At 41.5% G+C, this 27,315-nt stretch overlaps 1 protein-coding gene across 2 annotated transcripts in view; it reads right to left on the reverse strand.

The window, feature by feature from the left end:
* Positions 1–25,679, reverse strand: part of SLAIN1 (SLAIN motif family member 1) — a 56,577-nt gene extending 30,898 nt beyond the window's left edge. For both annotated transcript variants that reach the window (XM_075741632.1, XM_075741631.1), the window contains exons 1-2: positions 24,850–25,679; positions 21,401–21,540 (exon numbers count right to left, since the gene is read on the reverse strand). In XM_075741632.1, the coding sequence (XP_075597747.1) occupies positions 21,401–21,540; positions 24,850–25,352 (643 nt within the window). In that variant the 5' untranslated portion in view covers positions 25,353–25,679. The remainder of the gene's footprint in view (positions 1–21,400; positions 21,541–24,849) is intronic.
* Positions 25,680–27,315: the final 1,636 nt, after the last annotated feature.

The following is a 27,315-nucleotide window of genomic DNA, read 5'->3' on the forward strand; positions in this document are numbered from 1 at the left end:
GTGTAAGCAGGAAATATTTATATATTTTTCAAGACAGACGTGCAACTACTCTATTTCAATGTATTTCAGTGAAAGGGTGACGTGAAAATTGTCTTTGACCGCATTACATGCTGGAAAAAGGACCACACTGCTTTCAAACTGCAGTGTGCTGAAGGGCAGAGAGATTCTAACCACTGTTCTCTGACTCAACTTTGTCATAAAAGTGATTTTATGACATCAAAGTATTCAAAAGACTAGAAAGGAAATGGAATTGAGACATAGGAGCTACCTCCTACAAAACAGGATACTGCGCCTTACCTATGTGCTTTGGAGGGTTGGGGTTATTTGTTTTTTTGTTTTTAAATTGCCTCTTTATTTTAAGGCAAACTTCTTACCAAACAGCTATATAAACAAACAAGCGCAGAGGCTTTGTGAAAAATGTAATTGCCTCAGCATTCATTTTCTTTCTGTGTGCACAGCTCTCCCTGCATGCAGAGGTCCAAAAGGAAATTTTCAGAGCAGAGGTAACAGCCAAACGTGGCTTCCCAGCATGTCTTTTTTTTTTTAGAAATTGGACAAATATTACGCTGAAGGATTAAGTCCTAGGCATGATCTAGGGCCCAAGTGCCTGTTGCCTCCCCAGCTCCTATACTCTGCAAGTGCCATTTTATGTAAACTGCCAGTCTGATGCGTTTTCATTCCCTTTGGTGGATTCTTAACCAGAACCCATGAGCATACAAGCACTCACATTTCAGCTAGTTTGAAGCCTGAGCAGAAGATTCATCCTCGTGTATTACTACATAAGGTAACCTGAAACAAAATATATAGCCCCAGATTCTTCTGCCAAACTATTAGCATTTCACTAAGGAGAGGGTTTACCTCAGTTAATCTTATGAGCCTTCAAATATGGAATTAGGAGCCTTCCAAAACAAGGAGTTCTTACCAAAGGGCACTGTGAATGCAAAAATTTACATGGGCAGACTACAGAAATTCACAGAAGAGGAATCCAAAGGTTAATAAATCACATTAAATCAGAGTTCACATCTGGTTCAGTCAGTCTATGAACTGGAAATACATTTGGGAGGGTGTTGGGGCAGGCGCATAGGTTATTTGCCTGTATTTTCTCTTTCTTCTAGTATATTTATAGCGCTTTTGGACACAGGAATCTGTGTCATGCAGATACAATAGATGTTCCTATGTACAGACACTGATGATTGATAGTCACCATGGAATGCAATATACAACGTACTCCAAAGAGAATGGATGGGGCACAATTTACCTCACCTCCGCTTCAAAAGGACCTGAGCTGTGCCTGTTTGTCTGCGTTGCCTACAAAGGCAGCCCAGTGTGACTGGCTCCGATACAGATCTCTGCATATATTCAAATGAAACTCCCTCTGACAGCATTCATTACAGAGAACAATAAACAGAGCTTCAAAACAGATTTCAGAGACTGCATTCAGTTTTCCCTTTTTCTAAGCAATTGAAAAAGACAACTCTCTTGCAGCGCTAGAGCACTGCAATGCTTGCATGCATCCTACTGAAACAGCTGTAGATATCCAGTTAAAGTTATTGACCATCTTTCTTGGCAGCAGTTCCAGTCGAAAGGGGAACCTTCGCTACCTTCCTACAGGCTAACACTTCATGCCAATCCTCCCCATGCCATCCTTTCGGCTGTACCGGTACACTGCACCAACAAGTACAACCATCTTTGCAAGACTTCATGCTAAATCAGATCAATTATCCAACCTGTATTAAAAAGACCTTTTTGTTACTTTTTTTTTTTTTAAAAAAAAACAAGGAAGAGTTCCTCAATCCCCTTTACCAGGAAGATGGAGCCCCATTGTACCAGGGCATTTAAGGGAGAGATGGAGAAGCAGAAGAGAGCAACTGGAAGGTGGGGCTGCCGAAGCCAATGTTACCTCCAAAAGAAACACTTGTCAGAGAACAGCCTCTACAACATGTCTGAGGGCAGGCGAGATGAACTCAAAGTCTGACACTGATTGTTTACTTATATATACAGCACAGAGCAAAACAACAGCACTTTCATCGTATTTTAACAATTAGCAACAAAACGAGGAACAAAATGGTAACTGCCTTACAATGTCACTCAAAGGCTAAAGAAAGCTCTATCACCACGATGTGTAGACAATGCACATAAGGCCACAGAAACATCTTCCTCCAAGTCTTGCCGTGCCAGCTGGATAGACCTCCTGCCTCAACCTGTTCTGGCTGTAACTTTTCACGTCTCTGGTTAAGCTCACCAAGCCTGTATGAACGGAGATGGGCAAGGATGTGAAGGGTCAGCAATTCCTGTAGGCACAACTAAAGTTAGAACAGGACATATATCCTTGCCAAAAAGAAAGCAAGTTACATTCCTGTGTAAAGGGATGAAAGGAAGACTCAACCACAGCAATCTGAAATCATCTTATTCCAAATGTACTGGATCCACAACAGACTTTTAGGTTTGTTTATACCATACAGCAGAGCAGAGCGTCCAAGAGCCTCAAAGAAGCTCTGAAGAGCCTAGCGCATCCACCTAGAGAAAGGCAGCATTGCAGCAAGAAACTCACGTCTCTTCCACAATCAGCATACCTTCACTAGCAGCCAGCTGCACCCAACCAAGTGGGTGTAACTAATCTGGTCTCAAATAGTTCCAATAACCTTGCAGAAAGCTCCATACCATACTAATTTATGAGTGGTGGCTTCACTCCTCCAGTGTGAAACCAGCGTCTTCACACAGACATTGCTATTGCAGTCTACTGCACAGCAAAGCATTAGATGTAAGCAAAGCAGCATCTGAAGTTATGACACACACACCATTTAAATGCCACTTGAGCATCACAACCAGCCGGAATCACATTTTACTCACTACCTGCTTAATGCTGCCTGCTAATCCAAAGGGAAAACATTTTGGTTGGCACGAAATGTGGCATAGTTTACATTTTCCTGTATAAATCAAAGGTCTATCGTTGATTACATCCACTCTAACGTTACTGTTGTGAAAACAGACATTCATATTCTAACACCACCATAAGCAAAATCAGAGATCTCATGCTCCTTGCATAAGCATTGTGAAACTCATCCCAACCTTATTTTTCTTCCCAAATTCATTACCTTTGGTAACTGCTTTGTCTCAATTTCAGTGACAGTGTGATATAGCAAAATCCCAGGGAGTACTGTAGAAAGCATATTTTGCAATCACTCAACACAGGTTTAAATCTCTGTTTGCACCAATACTTCAAAAGTAGCAAAACCAACTAAATTTTGAACTGAAAAATGTCTTTTTCTTTAAATGCAGGCTCTCATGTCTGAAGCACCTCCCAGGTCTGAGAAACAGTATGCCTATAGCATGTGTCTCAGGACAACTCTTCACTGCCTGCTGCTTGCAGAGCCCTGACAACCTTTGTGTCCATATAACTCATACCATTTTGATCCAGTGGACATTTGCTCCACAGAGCAGCATGATATATTCTCTCTAGGTCTGAAGGAACCAAGGGAACGCCTGCAGATAAGCAGCAGCAAGGAGTATGCAGCTGCAGGAGTCACCTCTGCAGCCTCCATAATTCAACACTTGCAGCATCCTCATTGGAGATACTCACCCAGGGTGCAGCTCTTGCACAGTAAAGCGTTGGTGACCAGCAGTTTAATAACTACTGTGCTGGATTATTAACACCACAGTTCTGTGGAGCATCATATTATTAAAAACAGAAGGAGGACCTAAATATGTTTTCTCTGATTCAAAACTGCCATACTGTCACCATCTCAGAGAGGTGCCTTTAACTGTAATGGGATCAACGACATATGCTCGTGGAGAGGGAAGGAGATGCAGTTTGGCAACCCCACCTGACATCAGGTTGTTTGTAGGGTTTGTATTTTACAGGTTGTTCCTATGCAAAGGTTATATATAGCTATAGACTGCTGACCAAAATATACACAGTTAATATTTCCTATTTCTGTAAAAAACGTGTCATAATGTCACTAAGTTTCAGGTCTGCTGTAAAAAAAGCAAAGAAAGTTTAAAGTCCAGAGCCAGGCCCGTAAACTCATCAAGATATTAAACAAAAATGCTAATTAAACTGCCTTAACCAGGACAGGAGGCAGAAATTCCTTGTGCCCCAGAAGGAGCACTTGCAGTCCCAGTACCAAAACACAAGGATTGGTTATTCCACTATGAGACAAAGAGTAGTTACCAGAGTTTCTATTTTGATAGACTCTGCAATTGACTTTACAGAAAGGAGCTGGGAAGGTGCAGCTCTACAGACCTTCCTGGGCACGCCCATGTCACTTGGGGCGTGCTGAGCCCTCTAACTCAACACCATCCTCACTAACCAAGATTCTGGATCAATGAAGAGAGAAATATAGCATCATATATCAGCTTAATAATACATGTTGGGGGTGGGAGGGGCGGGGTAGTTTGCTTGTAGTATGGGCCCACAATCATAAATCTGTCCACTTAAGTAAGCACTTCGTCATCCTAAAAAGTATCTGGTGATAAAGTCAACTTAAGAGAAATCTGGCCTGCCACTCCTTTGGACGTGGTTATCTATTATTCAGGAGCAGGCTTTCAAGCTACTAATCCATCTGGTACACATACTGGGTGTGCGACTCTCGTTACAGGTCATCCTCTTCCCCAGCCACACAGCTCTGTCCCTTGGGGCTACTCTTATGTATGGAGTTTGCTTCAGCATCCAAGGAGAAAGGAAAAGCAGTTTCATGTCCCCTGTTCCACGGGGGATGCATCCACCCTTGCACAAGTCATGTAGGTGCAGTGACAATCACTTTCAGTTGCAGAAAAAGCCGGTAAGCAAATTCCTTTTTGGACAGTTCTGTGTCAGATTACTTCTTGAACTACTAAAGTTAATTTTCTTGGGCATCTCTCTTGCAGTTCAAAGATACTTGTTTCCCCAAGTCTACTCCACACATCCATTCAATTCTTTAAATTACTTAATAAAGACCAAGTAAGCCCTGTTGGGGCAGGGGTATTTTGCCAATATGGTATAGTAGGACCTGTAATGACTCTTACACCACCGAGGGAAATTGTTCTTTATGTCAACAGTCTACAAGCACTGTTATGAACTTAAAAGTATAATCAATAAAAGGAAAATTTTCCAGAACAACCATATGTATGTATCAGGGACTTCTGTCAATGCAGGACATGGATTCACATCTTCTCCCATTCTTGATGAACAAAATTATGCTAACATTCAGGTCTCCAGCACAGACCTGACCTTCCTGACATTGGCAAGAATACCATATATAGCTCTGTAATGCGTGTTCAGAAGAACCCTGTGGTGTCAAAGCAAGCTCTGCAAAGTCTTCCTAAGCAAATATCTCTGACTATGGGAAATCAAGCTCCAGAGTTTTAAACAGTTTGTACAGATCACTGCCAGCCAGATCAAGAGCATGAACTTACTGTATTTTCAGTCATGTGGGAAAAAATAAATACTGAATTTCAGCTTATCATATTTTTAACCTCAAATATAAAGCAGAAGACTCTTCTTGAGTTTGACATTCATCTCCAAAACCATACAATTAATAGGTGAAAGCCATTAAAGAGCTAACAGAAGGACAATGCACAAACCATGAGAAAGTCAGTTAAAGACTTCCAGTGATTTCAATAGGTTTTGGATCAACATGGGTTTTTTCCTACTACATTTCTACTACAAGTTTTCTACTACTTCTATCTAGTACATGGGATGTAATTACAAAAGATTATGATAACACCATTTTTTAAATACTATTTATTTAGTTACCTCCACTCCTACCATAAGGCTGGAGACACTTCACTTGATTCTTGTCTCTGGTTAATTTTACAGTGGTGGAAGGCCTGCTTTCACAGAATTAATTTCTGTTTACCACAGCTTAAGTAAAGGCTGGAAATTCATTTTGTTGGATAACTAAAAATTCTTACGAAAGCTAGGTATGGAAGCCAATATGAATTTTAGCCACAGAGGAGAGGTAGGGGAAGAATGTTTTGCAAAATTCAGCACCTCCTCCATCTTTAATAAACTCCATGGTCTGTATTCACCTCAAACAATTTTCGATGTTCAAATTCAACCTCCAGTCCTACCAAATCTCTCTGTTTCTCCCTGTCACTGGAGGAAGATGGATGTCATGCTCTGGAGATGTTTCTGTTTTTCAACTAGTCCCTGATTTCAAGCCTGTAGTTTAAGATGGCTTAAACAAAGCAGCATGAACCTTATCTTGAAAGCACTTACAACATGTTTAACACAGAGAAACAGAGAGTTATATGGTAGCTAGAGAAGACATGACCTGAAAGTTGAAATACAAGGAGTATCATGACATTCATTCAAGTTGGGTCCAAGCGACAGCTATAGTGATGTAGAGCATCCATGTGGCACTACACCACAGCATGTGGATGTATTGGAGCTAGCCTGTTTGACGTGCCTCTGCATGGTGACGACAGGTTGTATGCATTGACAGGATCAACTCTTAGGGTCTACTTATGTTCTGATAACACAACAAGGAGGGGTGAGGTCCTCTGTGTGCCTGTATATGCTCTGTATACAAGTGTACCCTTCAAGGCTACTAAGAACACGAGAAGCTTTTATCTTGTCAGCAAGCTGCTTTCTACACAGCAAAAAAGTACAGGTCTTGTGTACTTTAAACTCTCCAGTTTAATCAGCCAAAAGCAGATTTAAAACCCCAATGACAGCAGCATATCCACTCTTGGAAATGCTGTTTTCATCCCTTACAGAACAACTGCTGCTTTGTGATCTCGAGTTTTTGTGTCTTTGTACTGGTCGGTCTAAGTCTTTGTGTCTTTGTACTGGTTGCTCTAAGATCATCAGTGCCATCGTATTTATCTTCCTGTGCATTCAGTACAGGAGCTGAGTCATTGCAGCCACAGAGGTCCCACAGAACTCCGCTGGACAGGCTCCCTTTCTGCAGTTTTAGTCTCAGGAGTTGAATAAAAGACTGGAGGAGACAGTAGTAAAAGTGCCATTCCAGAAAAAGAATTAAAATAAAATCACATCAACTAAAACTCTTCACAAATATGTAATAATTAGGGCAAACATTCAACTACAGTCTAAACATTTTAAAAAAAAACCTAAACATTGAAAGGATTATTTTAGGGAATAAACCAGATTTTTTTAATAGATTTCAAGAAGAGCTCAGCTGCCATTCACGAAACAGAGGAAGATGAAGGGCACATTCACCATTTCACACTAGGTCCACGCTTAGAGGATTCCTCTAGGATGAGAAGCAAGGCCACTTAACCCTTCTCTGCTTGATTTAAAGAACAGGTATTAGTTCAACTGCCCTTGCAGATCAGAGCTCAGCTGCTACACAAGCTGCTCTCATGCTCTTCTGCTGAAGATGTTATATTCCTTTAGTCTATTCATTGGACTAGACGAAAAACAAAAGGGATTGTTATCTTAGTGGTTAGTACACTACTTCAGAGAAGGTAGCTAGGGTTTTTGCTACAATTAATAAAAGAGAACTTCATTTCCACATGCCATAGGATGTATGACAGTTCTCCCTCATGGACATGCTAACCAGATATGATAGCAACAATTCAAATCAAAGATGTAATTTTTTTGCTTAGGAGAACAGGTGGCTGCAGGAAAAATATAGCTACTTACACTTCCTAAATTTAAAATTTCTGGTAGCATACATAGGTTTTGTTTTATTTTTTTCTTTTGTACATTACCATCTACAACAGAGGTAAGCATAAGAGGTAAGGAACCTGTTCTCTAAATAACAGACTCGTACAAGGACAATTTCTCATCCTTCTCTTAACAGCGTAGGATAATAATTACACATCTGATGGAATCCAAATATATGTGTCTGCTGGGATATAACTGTCTTGATCATTTATCAAAATATGAAAAAGGTTAAGTAATTAAAACATTAACCCTAAACTGTGTTTTTTCGAACCTTACTGGTTAGTTCTGAATTTCCCCTACATCCAAGAAACACCCATAAACACGTTATAGCTTCCCCTACAACTGTATCCACCTGCCATTTTTAATCACAGGTTAAACCTCTGGCAGGAGGGTTTTGCAAGGGAACTTCCCTGTCTACAGTTTCTGACTCTGACATCCTATTCCAAGATGCCACACTCCTTTTACTTTGCACAAGTACATGTGCTGCCGATATTGAATCGGACTGGAAAAGCTAAAAGTTAGGCTGAAAATGAGGTCAAAAGCAGCACAACCCTCCAGGACCCCTGTGGCTCTTTGGCTAAATATAGCAAGTGTCACAGTTATGTGCTTATTATGAGAAAGTGTTAAAACTATTACCCAAAGCAGAAAAAAAAAGATACAAAACCCTTCAAAAACAAAAAACTACTGTAAAATAGTTTTTTCATACTTCTAAAAGACCAAACTGTGGAAAAACAATAAAAGGTTAGGATTAAGAAAAGTTCTGATAGAAGATTAAGTGACTGCCAAGTATAATGAAGTATTCAGAATAGACATCCTCATGTAGAATTAAGGTTCAACACCAACTAAGAGTCACATTGACAAACACTAACCAGATAGTTATTTCTAGATGATGGGTAAAATGACACATAGATGTTTGATACAGATACTGTGACCGTGATCATTACTGTCATGGAGGTCAGGGCTTCTGCAATGACAATTTTAGCCTAAAAAGACTAGTCTCTTCAAGACTCCCTCAAGAAAGACTGATTTCTCCTGGCACTAACTCACAGCACACTCCTAAATTTAAGCTTCCCTGGGGTGATTTCAGACATCTCGAGAGAGACTCCCTAAGTAAACTTCACCTTGCAAGTACCTCCCATAGGTACCTATACTGCAGTAAGAACTGGACAAGCATTTAACAAAGAGGCAATCCTTACTCCTCGCAGACTCAACCAAGAGTACAGTACAACAGGGAAAGCACGAGAACGGCACAAGAAACAAGCGTGAAAGCACACAAGTTGCAGAAGCACCATCAATACAATTATGACAGTGCTGCAACATCCTTCTGCCCACATCTTACTTTTCAGGATAAAAGGCACTCTATCTTTTAAGCATTTCCACCACCAGAACCTGCCATGCCCACAGAAAGCAAAAATGGGCTTGGACAGCAAAGTTTGAGATGTTTCTTCAAGCTTCTCCATAAACCTCATTTTGTTTCTTCCAAGTAATCATCTCAGATTTATCAGCACCCCCATAGGCCAAAAATAACAAAATCTCTTTTGGGCTAAGTCCAACACAACAAGAACATATGTGCTGACTTACAAACTGGTATTTATTTTTTTATTTATAAATAAAGATCCATTTGTAATTACAGTGAAGTATTTCACACCCAGCGTTTCAAAAGGGCTTAAGAAACAACCATGAGGCGCTCAACGTTGGCTACATGACCACAACACATGAAGCTGAAATGACAAAAAAGAAAACTGGTGCCAGCACGGAGGAACAGGCCGAAGCAATGATTCCTTCCATCACTCCACCTTGCCCTATTTCGTGCTGGCCTACAAATCGCTCTCTCCCCTGCCTTTTCTACGGGTTGGGAAGGAGGATCAAAGAACATCAAGAAGGTCTGCTACTCTTTCACAGAGCTACTTGAAGGACATGGTGGACTTCAAAGAAGAAAGGACCTTAAGGTGTTAGGATGCTGAGCCCAGTAAGAAAGGACCTTAAGGTGTTAGGATGCTGAGCCCAGTCCTCTGTATTTGCAGGCAACAACACAGCAGATGACCAAGTTGCTATCACCTGCAAGTCATAAAATCCTTCCCCATACCCATTACAGACTTCAGACACATTATGAAGAAAAAATTGCCTAAAGCCAAAAATCACAAATACATCAAGTACCAAAAAACTCTAAAATTAAAAAAAAAAGATATGCTACCAGTCAGATGCAAATCTTAAGACTTAATACTCAAACCTACTCTTTTACTAAGGCTATACTGCGGTAGTACCTTGAGCCCAATGGAATTGGAATCACATTATATGAGCCACTCCTGAAGGACAAAACAAATTACAGCCCCTAGCCCTAACAGTGTACTTTCATTTCTGACACAAATCTTTACATGGCTTTCAAGTGACTTTAAAAGAAGTGGCAAGCAGTTAATGATACTTAAAGTCCGTTCACATGCTAAAAATATGCAAGTCAAGTTGTCTTGCATGACTTATTGTGCGATAACTTTTCAATGACGTGACAGAATCAATATAAAGCACATACTGAATTTCTTCATATGTAAAAAGAATTCTAAACAGAAAAGACAAAATAATGAATACGTACTGCTGTATGACACATGAAAAACCTTGAGAGCCATATGCCAACATGCTAATAATTTAAAAGCTATAGCCTGAAGCTACATCCAGAATTAATTAGACAAGAATTACAAATTTTACTTCCAAAACTCTTAAAGTACTTCCATCAAATTAACAGGTTACATATTAAAGTCACCTCCAATGTTAATATATGTATTGTTGAAGAGATTAATTTTATTACCAATAATGTTTATTAAAAAATTTAAAACACTAACACATAGATCTCTAAGGAGAAAAAGAAATCAACCTTCTCTCACAGGATCCTTTCAGGCATTCATCAGTGTCTACAATGTCCACACGCAAGTTTTACATCTAAGCTCTGATTACAGTCAACAGAGATCTACAGCTCAATTCAGCTGCCTACACGCAAGCATCCTGTGCCAGTTAGGCATGGTCAAGGCGTGTCAAAGGCATCAGTGCCGTGCATATGGACAACCAAACCTAGCCCTGTTTATTGGCTATAATGGGAATTTAAATTCTGCTTGTGTGAAGGTATGCCAGGAGATGGCTTGTCCTCCTTGGCCGGAGGTGAAGGTAACTGGATGCAACATGAGGAACTGCAGGACCGGACCCAAGATGTTCAACATGACAAGGAACAGGCTGTGAAGCTGCCAAAAGTGACTGACAGCACCCCAAGGGATGGCCGGGTCTCACAGGGAGTTGAGGGGGGCTACATGAGAAACAGCTGAACATCACAGGTCCCTGAAGGGGCGCATCAGGGACCTTTGGGGCAGAGTCCTACAAAGCCAGCACTGCCTCAATAACTCCATCTGTAACACCGTGTAAAGCTGAGAGGACTTGGGTAATGGCACCAGAAATACCAAATCTGGGTACAGATGTAGCAAAACCAGGAACAAGGGACAAAAGGAATTACGGACAAGTTGTTTATTTAGGAGGAGACAAGGACAAAGGAAGGGGGGAATCACAATGAATGGTAAGGAATATGCATGGAAAATGACGAGAACGGGAATGAGAGGGGCTGGCCATACAGAAACAAGCTGATGGTCAGCCCACTGGTCTGAGCCAGCCCTGTGCCTGATCAGTCTCTTTCTACTTCTTATTGAACTCATAATTATTTTTCTGTGCAAAGGGTGCCCTCTGTGCCATATGTGTAAGACAGATTCCAGCAAACTTCAAACCACACTAGCCAGTGAGCAGGACACAAGTTCTGGGAACCTGCTTTCAAGCAACTACAGGCTTGACACTGGAGGGACTTTTGGTCTAGGACAGCTAACAGAGAGGTCCATATGAGTATGCAGGTGAGATGCCAGCAAACATCAAGTCAGACTAGCCAGTGGATATGACTGGAGGTTTGGGGGCTGGATGCCGCAGGGACAACAGGTCTAGGGGTCAGCTACTAGACAGTAGGGGCCTGGGGTCTGACACTTGAGGGACCATAGGTCTGGGCAGGTACGTGGGGTGTGCATGTACAACTGGGGGTGTGAGATCTGCCAGCAAGGCTCAGTCTTACAACTGGCTCCACCTGGGTAGAAGGAAGTGCAGCAACCCCACATCTAGTGGACCAGAGAGGAGGAGTTGCCTGGGTCTGAGACTCCAATAACGTCAGCTCTGGAGAAATAGATCTGTACACTCCCTTGCATCTTGAAGTCCACTGGACTTGGCCACTCTAAACATACCTTGTAAGTTTAGACAGCTTCATTTAAATACCTGCAGTCTGGAGAAGAGCCCACTCAAGCACAAAACAGCAGGGGCATGATTCAGTTGTCTAAAACCAGGAAATTACATTTGAGGTGCTCCAGCTGGTCCAGATGAGTGAGCCTGTTGTACATCTCCTCTATCATACCCATCTGCCCCATGTGGACATCTCAAGGACCCAAGAGCATGTCAAATTACACTTGTTAAGATACATGAATCATGGCCAAAGTGACTGTGCTGTTAGGTATACCAGACACATTCCTAAAATTAGGTGAAATAAATCTGGGCCATATCACGTTCTATGAATTCACATAATAAATGCCTGAGACCCAAGGTACCTGTAGTCAGATACAACAGAAACAGCTTCATGTCTGCCTCTGGTGACTGAGACACAAAAAGTCTTTCCAAGGAAGATTCAATCACCTAGATTTTCCTATGTGATTGAGATGCAACACAACCACGTATCTCAATTGAGACCAGACACATACTATAGCACTTACACCAACTACTTCACAACCAAAATTGTTGTGCCTAATGATTACAAAAAGATTCAGATCATAGAATCATAGAATGGTTTGGGTTGGAAGGGACCTCAAAGATCATCTAGTTCCAACCCCCCTGCTGTGCGCAGGGACACCCTCCACTAGACCGTGTTGCCCAAAGCCTCATCCAACCTGGCCTTGAACACTGCCAAGGAGGGGGCATCCACAACCTCTCTGGGCAACCTGTTCCAGTGCCTCACCACTCCAACAGCAAAGAACTTCTTTCTAACATCTAATCTAAATCAACCCTCCTTCAGCTTAAATCCATTACCCCTTGTCCTGTCACTACAATCCCTGATAAACAGTCCCTCACCATCTTTCCTGTAGGCCCCTTCAGGTACTGGAAGGCTGCTATAAGGTGTCCCCAAGAGCCTTCTTTTCTTCAGACTGAACAACCCCAACTCTCTCAGCCTGTCCTCATAGGAGAGGTGATCCTCTGATCAGCTTGGTGGCCCTCCTCTGGACTCGATCCAACAGCTTCATGTCTCTCCTGTACTGGGGCCCCCAGAGCTGGATGCAGCTACTACCATGTGGAAACACACACAAAAATACCACCCAAGTGTCCTGTTTGTCCCCATTCTGGAGAACGAACTTAGGCATCTAAGCCAATGATTATGAGCAAGATCTGAAGTGCCATGACTGAAGAACTGGAGACAATGAGAAACCATCTCTGAATGAAAGGCATCAGCGCTGTTTTTGCAAAATGTAGAGGGTATTCAAGACTTGTTAAAATTATAAAGGAATACTATCATCTAATTCCTTCCAATGTTAAGTACTACCCAAGTTATTTTTCTAATTAGAGGAGAGAAATTAGTATATCCAGACTCAGTTCAGACAATTGCTTAAGAATGGAGAAAGACAGATTGGATGAATTGCCCCTTTGGCTTCTTCAGAGTCAACGGACAACCAGGTTTTTTCTAGGTATCTAAGTTTAATTACTAGTTTAGATTAATCATAACTTTTAGTACCAACAATTACGAGAGCTCTGTAGTTACTAATGCTTACCATACTTTGTCAGAAACAATCTGTCCTCCAGGTGCAAATAGAACTGAAAAATTAACTGATCTTCTCTGCTATTCAGTAGAGGATACAACTCATCAACTCTTACAGTAGGATTTATCTGACTACATGAGGACATCTTCAAAGCTTCTCACCTTTACCTCTACGTGTAACCAATTTAGAAATGCACACTTCAAGGTACAAGTCATCTCACCCTGAATTAATACACCATAGATCAACATTTGTACTGCATAGTGAAGACAAGCGAACACAAGAGAAGCTGGCTTTCTTTCCAAAGGTGGGAAAATTTGCTTGTTCCAAGCAAGAATCCATTAGCAATGGCCCTCTACAGCAGGGGGGCACACAGGGTTGAGTATATTCAGCCATCAGCTGTATTTCCATGCTTCTGCCTTCAAGAAAAAGCTATCCCAAAATGGTGTTATCTTACAGATTTCTCTGGTCTTACATGGTGGGTACAATCTCAGCTCAGCTGGATGCGTAGACTCAGTTTACAGGTCTTTTACGTTGTAGAAGTGGTAATGGTGGTCCAAATTCACCACTGAATGTGATCCAGTACCTCTTGTATCTTGATTTAATTGGGGTAACACAACAAAATAAATAAAATAAAGAAACAATATCTAAGCTATCAGCTCAATGTCACCTTAAAATCAAATGTTACCCCATATCAGTTTCCCATAACATCTCATAGTCAACTACTTCAATCATAAAATACTCAAGAACATGAAGTATATTTTGCAGCTTATTTTCTTATAATTCTTTAAAATTAGTAAAAATGTAGTATTTGAATTGCTGCAAATGCTTTTCAAAACAAGAATTACCTAGGTTTCAGGGGTTTTTTGCTGAGAAAAGCAATTTTCAGTCTTGCAGGCACAGTTACACTACTTTTCTCCCTCAGTCTTCTCAGAAGTGTGAAGCTTTTAATTAAGCATTCAATTACAGTGTTTGATCAAGCCACATTCACAGACTTTAAGAATGGTTTAGTGACACGCCCCCAAGTGAAAATTCCACAAGAACATACCTTCTGTAATTATAAATTTTACAAACATATCCCATTCTAGAAGTAAAATTAAGAAAATCATATTTTAGGGGAGGTTAGTGAAAGAAAATTATAGAATTATAATTCCATATATAAAATTATATAACTGGAAAACTGATTTTTATAAACTCCTATGTCTCTACCATCTGTATGAAATTATCCTCTGTCTTGCAACATAAAAAAGATCAAGCAAATCTGTCAATGCCTATGCCTCACAAGATTTGAGCTTACTCACTACATTTCATTATCAAGTAGAGTCAAAAAAGTTTTATTTTATTACAAGACCTTTTGCACGATCCCTAGGTAAAAGCAAGTTACTGGTGTAAATATTTCCATGAAATACCAAGAGAAATATGTTGGATATGGAACATTTGGCAAATCAAGTGCAGATAATCAACTTCTTTCTAATATCTTAAACTGTGAGGTCAGCTGCCAAGGAGAAAGAATGTATGGCGTATTTACAGGACTGTGGACTACGTCCCAGAAGTAATCAAGCAAAAGATACTTAGAGGTCATGGCATAAAACAGTCTTAACAAAAGCTTCCCAAAAGATGCAGTGCTATGAAAACAAGAACAAAGTGCTCCCTTAAACTGAAAATACAGAAATAAACAACATTTTAGTAAAGAAGCAGTGCTACCTCCATATACCAAATGAGGGAGGCTCATCTATATTCTGAAATGTTATTCCCACCTCCCTTCTGCAGACATCAAAAATAGGCAGTGAAAGGAACTCAGAATGTAAGACAAAAGCTATAACAACAATTTGGGGACCAGCAAACAATGAGCAAGACACACAGACTATCAGGAGCAAAAATGAAGTGACAGTTCCAGAACTGCCCAGTTTTGAAAGGATCCTCTTTTGAATAGAAAAATATCTTCAGAGAATATGTTTTCCAGTGCCCCCAGGTCCATTAATAAAACCTAGGTTTCTTTTTAATTTCTATCCAGGAAAGTAGTTGCACACTTTGGAAACAAACCCAGTGATCAGCACTCTGCTGGATAACACTAATTGTGCCTGTATTTTTAACATAACTATCAGGGTTGATGCTACTACTATTGCTTTTAGACATATGTTGCATTACAGACTTTAAGCCTATATTGCCAGCATAAATTATTATTTCAAATTAACCCTACTGAAATCCTCACATAAAATTTGACAGTGTTTCTAGCTGTTTAACCACTCACAATGAGTTGATAATCCCAGCTCAGTAGCCAGCATGGATTAATAGAACAGTTACATTGTAAAATGGGACAGGTATCTTCTCAACTGAGGTAAGATCCAACACCACCTCTCTACCAACCTTTACAGACTTCAGAATTCAGCATCTTCTTGTAATTATAAATGACAACCAGAAATCAATTCTAAGAAAATATTTAATTATGAGCTGCACAACAATAAATCCTCAAATATGAAATAAAATTATTAAATAGTATGAATATTATAATTCAATAAAAAGTAGACGTTGTATCTAAGAGTCATATTAAAAAGGCAAAGGATATCTGTGAAATGAATACAAAGTGAAGTGTCTGATCTTCTATACATTTGTTGCCATAAGTGTTATCAACCAAACACTTCTATCTTGAAGTGTACTTGCAGAGTAGAAATGTTCCAGTGGTAGAGAGAAATATTCTGTTTGAAATGCAAGCACATGCTTCTAAGTAGAATATCAAAACCGAATTTTTCCCAGTTGAAATACACAAATCATCCTCGGCAGCTGTGTTAGAAAAATCCAGTGATATAAGCATTTGCAAAACCTCTAAAAACTGCCTGGAATTATGCAGCTGTTACAACAGGTTACGTCAAATAAAAGACATCTAACAGGAAATAACTCCTGCGCACATATATGCTCCGAGCGCTAAGCTTGTAGCGCAGCAGAAGACAGCTATGCATCCTGTCCTCCGAAATGTCGCATTCCCCCAAAGGTGCTGATAGCAGTTACAGGTGCTCATCACCTTTTATTATCAGAAACATATGCAAAAAGAAACCAAATCAGTCATGCCACTTCTTTCATTCCTTCTAGAGCTTTAGAAATTTTATTATTTACGATGGAAACAACAATCCAATCATCCACAAGCTTCAGCGCGTTATCATTTGCTACTCCAAAAGCATTTTACATAAAACTTCAATCTCCATTACATATGAAAAATAATGATGAGAAAGCTGTATTAAATCTTATTAATCCTGAGTCCTGAGTACTAGAACATACATCTCTGATGCATCAATGGGCAGCAAATAAACTTGAACCTAATTTAGGATAATAAAAAAAAATCCCACGCTGCACTGGGTGCAGCACTGGATCCAGCTTAAGCATACAAAATAAAAGCTTTCGTCCATTTACTGGATTTTCTGTTTGCTTCTGCTGTTAACAGACTACACTAAAAGTTCCCTATGACAGCAGTCCTTAGGTGATGAAGTGTATTTTATATCATAAAGACTCCAAACTAAACGACTTCACTATGAACCCTTGGGAAGGGGAAGCAAATGAGGCCTCTCTCTGCATAAGCAACAAGTTTCACATCCAGGTAAAAACGTTCTGTCTGGTGCTCTACCAGCAGTAAGATTTTTTTTCTACAGGTAAAAAGAATATAGTACTGTCCAATTAAATTCCTGCACCCCCTAGTTTTTCTTCTGGATATGTTATATGTTTGGACATCAAACTTAACTGACACGTGACATTGCAATGCAGCACAATAAAAGCTAAAATTTCACTGATGAGATTCTTGGGTTTTGTGAAATCATAAGCAATTGGAGAGAAACTACAATGGATCTGTTTCACAACATCCCTTATCATCCACAGATGACACAACAGCATTCATCCTGAAGCACATTACTCATTTTAAGAAATGAAGCACAGTTTAATCTTAAGACTATAAATTACTGCAGCCAATTGCAAAACCTACAGACTTCTGCTACACACTCTTTTTAAAGATCTGAAGCAGCACTTCTGAATAAGAACTCATCTAAGTCAAACTCTGAATCTAGCCAATACTTCATATTCTCCAAGAAAGGGGAGTTTTCTGTCTGGAAGGCTGAATTGGATGAGATATGCTTTGAAGCCCTGCATAAAAGCTGAGCTCCTACAGACCGACTCCTTGCTAAGCCTCTTAACTCCTCAGTTTATCCACCCACCTTCTCCACAGCATTTTACAGAAGCGCAGCTATATAAGGTACCTTCAGCCAGGGTGTCAATCAACACCATCTCATCGATTTCAGAAGAATTATACCCATCTGCACCAGCAAGGAAGTTTACACATCGCATCTCTTTGCTCACTGGGCTTACTACTGACACTTCCCAACATCTCCAAGTACTGCCAAGAAAATACAGAATAAGCTCCACCATACTGTTAAGACTGTGATGTGGCCCTGTCAATCTGAATGAATCTGAAGAAATAAAATTGACAGCAAGATTAAAAACTGAAGGGAGAGGGAACTGACCCTACAGTAGATAGAGAACTGCTGTAAACAAAACAAACCAGAAAGGGTTCAAACAAAAGATGAAGAAGAGCAAAAAGAAAGAAGCAATCCAGGTCAGGCCACAGAGGAGAAAAAACCCCAAACAAACCAGAAAACAAACTACAAACAAATATTACATCAACACTAGAATTGCTGATGGAAAACAGGAACAATTCCAAGCAAAGATCTTATCACAGGACATTACATTTAACTTTCATCCTCCTTAAAGCTAGCATGCTTAATCCACAGAAACAGGGCTTGTAATAAGCCTAGTTCATTATAGACTAGATATAAGCTTTACCTACCTAGTGGTAGACTAGAGGAACATTGAGAAGCTTGTGCAAGTTCTCACAGTGGTTCACAGAAGAACCACCTGCTGGAGACCAACACTCTGCTTATACCCTTAAAGATTTATGTCAAGATGAAATCTTACTTCTACTGTGAAATACTTTAGCCAGACATTTTCACTAGAAAAGAAACAGGCTGGTGAGCACAACAAGGTGAAAAGTAAACTAGCATCATTTCAGTGACTCTCTAGCCTGAAAGACCAAGTAGTCATTGTATTAGGATAGCTCATACCAAGGCTATATAATGCTGGGGTATTTCAGACAGCAAATGAATATTTTATGAAAATAAGGATATAATGTAATAAGAAAAAAATAATACATGAGCAGGAATAAATGAGCGCAGATTGAAAAAAAAATCATAGAACAGCAGGAATTAGTTAAAACTCAGAAAAACAGCCTGACAAAATTTTACTACTTTTGGCTTACAGCTCTTCTCTCTGCGTGCACTCATTCAGATATGCTGACTTTGCAGACAAAAATCAATTTTTACTGTTTCTTTTATTTCTATGTGCACTACAGTGCCTAAATAGCTACGACAATCTAAACTGGATTAATTTTTAGCTAACACACCATGGACAAAATTACTAATCGAATTCTACCTATAAGCCATTTCAGTAGTCACAGATTGGTACGTTATAAATGTTTTTTGACTACACATCTAATAATTCTCAAGTACATCAGTGTTACCATTGACTCACTGCCAAACAGAAAAGGCACGACTAGATTTCAAAACCCCTCTAAAACCCCCTTTCAAAGCATATGACTAAAGGGGGAAAATGCTGTTCAACTTACAAGTACAAAGTTTGAAACTTTATTACCAGAAAAGAAGAATGCCATTCTTACTACGTCACTTTTAAAATTAGGATAAAATCACATGTACGTATTTATACACATATGCTTGCTGGTAGAGTGGACTGCAAAACAAAGCCCAGGAAAGTCAGATTACAGAAAGTTTGTTGTACTTTAAAACAGAATTAGTAGATTCTTACAAAAATCTCACATCTGGTTTCAAAGCCGAGGAAGAAAAATATTGTGAAACCAACTTCTACAAAGTTAAGGTAAGAAATATGACATTTGTTTATCACATATTATTTGTAAAGGTATAGGTGATAAAAAGAAAACCTTTAGAAATACCAGACTTAATCAAGTCTAACTGAAGTATTAATTAAAACAATTTTAGCATAGAATTGCTACAGTAGAAACACAAGTCCATTCCCTCCTCGAACATACTGCTCCCATAATGGGTTTTATATGTGGCATATAATTTCTCAGAAACTTTCTATAAAGCCTATGAAATTCATGAACCCATCACCACAAGCAGAACATATGGATCAAAGCAACTCATTGTCAACCTAACTCTCTGTGGCATATGTCACTCGCTGTGACTTCTGCACAGAGAGAGACTGAACTGATAAACATAGAGTGATTTAAATCTGAAACAATAAATTTGCCTTTCTAATGCCTTTATTGCCTATTAAATGTAAATAATACCTTGTAAGGGAAAAATAGGTCACGCGCTCTGCTGACTTGTTTCTACATTCACATTATGGACTTGATTCAGTTGCCCATACCTAGATGTGCTGGCCCATCTAAGAGGCCCTTGGGAGACCAAGATAGCATCAAAGGAATGGCAGATAAGGCACAGGACCAAGGGAAAGTCTGTATCCATCCTGAGTGGAAGCTGGAGGTCAGCCAGGGAAACTGAGGCCATCTCAAATGGCACTAGATGCCTGTGTGCAGTAATCTAAAGGGAGTTTCTACACTGGGATTCAGCTCCACACTAGGATGTCCTACACCACACAGACATACCTTCAGGTTCCCAGACAAGCCAGAGTTGGGTGCCAACCACCCATTACAGACTCAAGAGAGTTACTGACTTCATCCTAAGGCCAACACTTACAACACTTACTACATCACCTGAGCAGCTCCCCAGGTTCCTCTGACTCTATGGACAAAACTCCCACTGACTGCCACGCACGGACACCCAGCTCACAGTACAGACGCCTGAACTCAGGCATCTGAATTTGCGAGCCAAATTCCACCCTAAAGCTAGGTGGGATGATTCCCAACATAGGAACCTCAGTTTGGTTCACATAACTTCAGGCAAACGAGCTCAACTGCGTATTGCTAGGACAATAATCATTGTAGGATCTTTTGTAATGAATGCAAAGGGACAGATGCTTTCAGACACTGATTCAGTTAAATGCCTGATTTTGGGTAAGACTAATCCACAGCTACCCATATCCTCCAAAGCATACAGAAACATGCTCAATCTCTCTTAATGACGGCTGTAGCTAGCTTATATGACCATATGCTCATATTGTCATTAGCTTTATCGCCTTCTCATCTTCCTATATTGTTCCTTTGCTGCTGCTTTCCTAGAGAGTTATAAACCTTAAGATAATATCCTACCTTAATCACTTTGCTCAACAACACTTATTGCAATCTTAACTGGACCCTAGATGGTAAAAAAGTAAAAATAATGCTGGCTGATATTTATGTAGAACAAAATTCGGCACACCCAGATATAACTCTGCTACCCTGATATAACTCTACAAGTTCACTGGCACCAAACAGTCAACAGATTGATCCCAGTACTTGAGACTACCGAGAGCCCAACAAAGCAGTGCTAGCAGGCAAGTTACAGCTCTTCTTGGTCTGCCCTATACTTAGCAAAGTCCTGACACTACATTAGGTGTGGACAAATATGCCTTTAAAAATTTATAGTACTGTGATAATTTTGGCTTTACAAAAAACCAAAAGCACTGTTTTTCAAATCTCAGAGATACCAATAGTAAAGTAAGCATCAAGGTTTTCTTGTCAGGAGGTCCTCTATTTTAAGCAAAGGATGAAAACTGCCCAGCTTAAAAATCAGAAGTTACGCAGGAGAAGAAAAGGATTACAAAGGAGAACACTATACAAAATGCATGATCAGAAAAAAAATAAAATCAAACAATTGTTAGCATTTATGTACTGGAGGAAGATTTGCGTACATAGAAAAAAACCTGCACGTCTGCCATTTGTAAAGCTTGCTAAATTGTGAAAAACATCAAGTACGAGGCAAATGTCAGATCAAAAATGCCAACTGGTAAATAAATTAAAAAATAAGGTTACCTTGTTCCAATCTAAAGCACAGGGAACGTTTTGCAGCCTCTATCTCAGGACTTGGATGATCCAGAACACGCCTGCACCACTGCAGAGGACTCAGTGATTTCTCTTGAGGAGTGAGAGTCTTGGTAGGTAAGACGTACAACCTTAACCAAAATACACACGAATTATCAGCAAGATATGCAATACTTATAAGTTTACTTCTGTATTCTAAATTTCCTGCCCACAAATAATTTATAACAGTGCAAAGCCCTGCAACACAATATTCTAATAACAAATGGTATTATGAAGTAGAAGAGTTTAGATTAGTTTTCTTCTTCCTCCTCAGAAAAGTAGGTGACAAAATATGAACTCTACAGGTCTGGCACATCAAATCAAAGTTCAAGGAGACTTCTTATAAAAATCTTACATCTCATCATTACCATAGTCTGAATTTCAGCACTCCCCAAATTTCAAGTGCATTAAGGGCTACACACACACCAAAGATGCTGTCAGTTTTCTCCTTTATATTTACTTGCACTGGAGATTAGATAATTTCAGTATTTGATTTTACATTTAAATCACAATTTCACTATTACCTGTTTCACTCTTTTACCTATAACAATTTAATCAACTTGTCAGAGTGCTGAGTATGATTTAATTTTCATACACAGTATCTTCTCCTAGGTGAACCAAATGTCATACAAGTCAGATTTTTAAAGATTAGAAAACATTTGCTGGGAAACAATGAAAATCCTATTTCAATATTCAATTCCAGCAGAAAAAAAGAAATATGCAAGAAAAGCTAGCCTATGTGTTATTCTCAGATGCCAGTAGGCAACTAATCAGATGGTCAAGCACATTAGGAAGCCAGGTATCGAAGCAGATTTCACGGGGAAATTCTTGAAGCTGGGCTCTGCGTTGCTGCTGTTGTCCTTGCGGATTAGCGGACACAAGCAGACGCCGGTTCACCTGGGAGAGGGCAGGTCTCCCGGGAAGCGAACTATTCTTGGCCGTCAGAGATGGCTCGCAGCTCCTTGGCCTGACCACTTCTGATCGATGGGGCTGCAGACAGTCAGAGGCAGATTGTTAGGCACCAGCAAAACACTCTGGGCAGGAACAAAAAAAACAAAAAAAAAAAAAAGAAAAGATGGAGCTCCTCAGGGGACCACTAACAGGGAACAGCCTTTCACCTTCAGGGTTTTGGCTCAACAGCTGCCCAAGTCCCCTGAACACAACTGTTCTCCAATGTCTGCTCAATGGTTTGGTTTGGTTTTTTGGGTTTTTTTTCTCCCGTGAAGTCAATCAGCACTCTCTATCCAGCTCAGAAGGAACAAATATCGTTGCTGTGATTGCTATCTCTCTTGGCAATCCTAGCAGAGATCAACTACTGAGTCTCTGTGAGGAGAGGACTCATTTCCCCTGACTTCCTGCGGTGCCTGGCTACACATTTAAAAAAATGATACTAAGAAAAACTAGAAGGCAAAAAAAAAAAAAAAAAAGAAAAGCTTTCAGCTTTCCTGTTAACCTGCAGAAGAGCTTCAAAAGCTAAACATCTGACTGATGAATTCTCAGTGATCAGACATTTGTATGAAAAGCATATGTAACAGCAAAAAGAGGTTTGACTTGTCTGCAATGATGCTAACTCTACCTTTTTTTTTTCTGGTAACTGCACCTTAAAAAAAAAAGCAAACAACAAAGGTATTTAAGGCCTAAAACTACTAATCAACAACTAGGATACACATTGGTCTTTGGCTTTCCAGATAGAAGTTTGCTTTAAAGACTGACACTACCAAAAAGCCCCAAGCAGCTGGTGTCACACAGCTGACCTTTCATGGACAATGATGGAGATTTAGCCTTGAACTAAAAACATTCAACAGCTAAAACAACTCACTCTTAGTGGAACAAATTTGTTAATAAACCCCTGTCAAGAAATTCTTCCTGTGGACCCATACGCTTATGACATCAAGATAAGTTTTGGCCCCCAAAAAGCATTTACTTCCAGGGGACAAATCAAATAGGAAACTCTACTGAGGCACATAAAATAACTCTGACTTTGCACTGCCCTGAAATATAAACAGGGAAAACATTTTAACAGGACAGGATCAAATGAATTCAATATTCCTTAACATGAAGGAAAGTTAGGGGTTAGTATCTAGGTAAAATTCAATTCAAGTCTGGATCAACAACCCCAGAACAGCCCTGCACAGACTAACAGTACACACAATGAAACAACACTGACAAAAATTTCCATACAGTTTGTTGATACTCAAAAGCAATTTTCCAGAACTGCAGCATGGTATTATTTGTACCATGAAGCACACACAATGAGCATCCAAGAAATATCTGTAATATTTAGATTATTTTTTTAAATTCTTTCTCTACTACCAAAAATAAGGATGTTTACATGCAACTCAGCTGCATTATACTGTATTTTAGTCTCAGCTGACGTAAACTTCAGTTTGATCTAAACACATAAAAAACTGCGTTGAAGCTTTGACACATACTTAAATAAGTTATTTAAATAAAGATTATATATATTTTATTAAATATATTTTATGAATTATATTTAGCATTTAAAACAATTGAGCATCAATTACATTTAACATGGTTACGCAGCCGATGATTTACATAGTATTCCAGCAGTGTTTGAACAGTCCCTACGACGTTCATCCACGCTGCCAAGACAAGTTTTGGAGCACCAGGCTCACTTATTTATCTCTTTAGTCTCTAATTTCCCCTTCTATCTAAGTGAGCGTAATCATTCCTCTAGGTCGATTTTATTTTCCGCTTTATTCATTTGCTATTCATTTCTGCTTTATTCAATTTACTAGCACCCAGCCGTGCCTTTTGGAGCTACATGGGCGCTTAAGATACACAACCAACCATTTAGATCAATGTCTAAAAGACAAAAGCCCTCCCAAATCCCTGAAGATGGGAGGCAATTGGGCAGAGATTTTAGGATGGGGAGACAGCGCTGCTCAGATAAAGGCTTTCCCGGAACAATTCCGCTATTTTTAATTCCTTATGTAAACAGGAGGCTGAAACTAGGCTGAGACCTGAAATTAAAGGCAGACGATCTTCCTCAAAGGGAAAAACGAGCACAAATACCCCGCCGAAGGCGCGACCCCCTGGGCGAGACGGGGGGGGGGGGGTGTAAAGCCCCCACCTGAACCCCCGGTCCGGACACCGGGCCCCTTCCGTCGGCAGGGTTAACCGCGCTAATGACACGTTTTAAGGCGGGGAGGAAGAAAAAAAAAAAGGGGGGGGGGGGGAAGGTAGATTTAAGTTTAAGCAGAAGGAGATCAAGTGGATTTGGGGGCTAGGGCTAATCAAAGCCTGGAGAGAGCATCAGCGGGGTGAGCGCTGCGGGAGGCGGCGGGCTCCGCCAGCCCGGCCGGGGACCGGGGGGGGGGCGACCACCACCTGGGTCCGGGGGGCACAGCCGGGGCGGGGCAGGGCCGAGCCGCATGTACCATGTATCCTCGTCCTGTCCGCAGCAGCCGTCCTCCAGGTCCAGCACTGCCACTTCGTCCAGCACCGTGGCCGCGGCCGCCACCGCCCCCGGACCGCCGCCGCCACCGCTGGCTTCCTGTCCCCCACCGCCGGCCGCCGGCAGGCCGGGCGAGGGCTTGAAATAGGCGAGGGGCTCCGGCGGGCCCAGCGCCGCGGCGCACAGCAGGGTGGGCACCGGGCTGGGCATGCACGAAGCGACCCCACCGCCGCCCGCCGCGCAGGGGGGGCTGGCGGGGCGCAGCGCACCGGGGGCCGGCGGCGGAGCCAGCAGCAGGTGCGGGCTGGGCGGGCCGGCGGCCACCGCGGCGGCGGCAGCGCGGCTCCGGAGCTGCTCGTTTTGCTTCTCCAGCTTCCGCACCAGCTCCTGCAGCTTCTTCACCTCCAGCTCGGCGCTGACGGAGGAGCCGGCGCCGCTCCCTTTCACCTCCGCCATCATCGCCGGCTTCAGCAAGGCAGCCTCCATCCTGCCTGCCTGCCTACCGGCCCGCCGCCGGCACCTGCTCCGCCGCGCCGCCGGAGGGCAGCGCCCGGCCCCCGCGGAGGGCAGGGAGGCGGGAGCGCAGGGGAGCGCCGTTCGCCGCGCTGGGGGCCCGGCCCAGCCCGGCCCTGCGCCGCTCTGCCCACCCCCGCTCCGCCGCCGCTTATTGCGCCTCCCGTCAGCGGCGGCGAGGACGCGGGTGGGATCCCCTCCCACTCCGGCAGCCGGAGCGCCGCGCACACGCACACGGCGGGAACAAAGAGCCGCCTGGCTCCCCCGCCATCCGCCCAAGGGAAGGGCGGCGGGGGCCGCCCCGGCGGGGACCTCCGCGGGTAGCCCTGAGGGCGGCAGGGCCGCCTGAGCGCGGGTCTTTAAACAAAGGTGCCTTCCCCCCACCCCACCCGCGGGTTGGAGCTGGCCCAGGACGCCGCTCCCCTCGTGAGCCGTGTAATTAGAGCCTGGTGGTGTCAGGGTTATAATTATGCAGATTGAAAGTGTGATGGGAATGGGAATCACAAATAGGGGCTTTGTTGGGCTTGAAAGGAACGAATTCAGCCAAAAGCAAGCGTTTGCGGGTTTGAAACGTGCTGATTCTAGGAGTTTTGATTCACAGCGAGGAAAACGATACATTTTTGAAGATGTATCGCTGGTGAAGCAAGAAGACTGAAACAAGTGTAGTAGAAAACTACATAACTGTTTATGTGTAGGAGAATCCCTGAGACGAAAAAAGCCCTCGTACTGAAATGACTTCCTTTAACACAGCCCAGATACATAGATGGGTTTGTAACGTTCAGGTCTTTGCTCGAGAGAGAGATAAATAACGTTCACTCGTGGTAGTGTTTTTATATTGTCCTTCATTGCCCATTATTAAAAGAAACCATTGCTTGTGTCCCTTCCTCCCACCTGGCAGGTGAGCAGACATTCAGTGCTCCCCAAGGCAGCTCAGCCATCGCACAACCCTCCCTGGGTTCACGTCCCTCAGCTACAATTACAGGGGACAACCCCCTGCGTGACTGTCCTGAAGTCTCCTAAAGCTCTGACATGAAATAGGGGACAAATCTCTCGGAAGTGTGTTAGTTGCTCCGCCAGCCACTAACAGTAACTATCGGTCGGTCCCTACCCAGTCCTTGAGCATCAGCTTTGGGCAGAGTAGTAGCAGTAACAGCCACCACTGCCTTCACGGTGCTTCCTCACTGTCTCTAATTCTCTATTCAGGCCATAAATCAACTTTGAAATCATCCAGCCTGTCACAGTTTTCTCTCTTTATAGTCTGGAAACTTACTTTCTTCTGCACGTGCATTAGGACGACGTCACTGTTGTTTGTAAGTCTTTTAAGCACTCTGACAGTGCAAATAGTAACAACTGATACTACAAGAATGGCTGGAAAGGAAGATACAGCACAAAGCATTGATTTCCAGATAACATAACTTTTATCACTGAAGAGAATGAACGTAGCCCCCATTGTACTAGATTGCAACCAGAGGGCACTTAATACGAAACTTTTGTTTGGTCTTCTCTATCTCTTTGGAAGAAAGAAGTGGGAAAATGCTGAGAGTGTAAAAAACCTCTGGCCCCAAGTCTGCCATACATCATCAGAGAGAGTAACATAATCCAGTTTTCACTACTACAGATAGCTGTATTCTTTAATTCCCTAAGTAAAATAAGAATACAGTTTCTACATGTGCAGCCGTGGGCAAAAAGCGTGTATCTCTGGTTGTTATCACTAATAATGGTACTAGCCTTAATTCTTCAAAATGTCTATGCTAAGACTGTAAAGTGATAAAGATATTTCACAGGATATGCAATATAAAGTTTATTAGACAACAGTAATATACAATGAAAAAAAGCCAAGAAGAAGTTTATGATAATGTCAGTGCTGGGTGATGCAATAAGGCAGAGGAAATACTCAAAAGAGATTCAAAATGGAGAAATTACATTTTCTCTTTGA

This window comes from Balearica regulorum, chromosome 1, assembly GCF_011004875.1.
Source record: "Balearica regulorum gibbericeps isolate bBalReg1 chromosome 1, bBalReg1.pri, whole genome shotgun sequence".
Classification (NCBI taxonomy): domain Eukaryota; kingdom Metazoa; phylum Chordata; class Aves; order Gruiformes; family Gruidae; genus Balearica; species Balearica regulorum.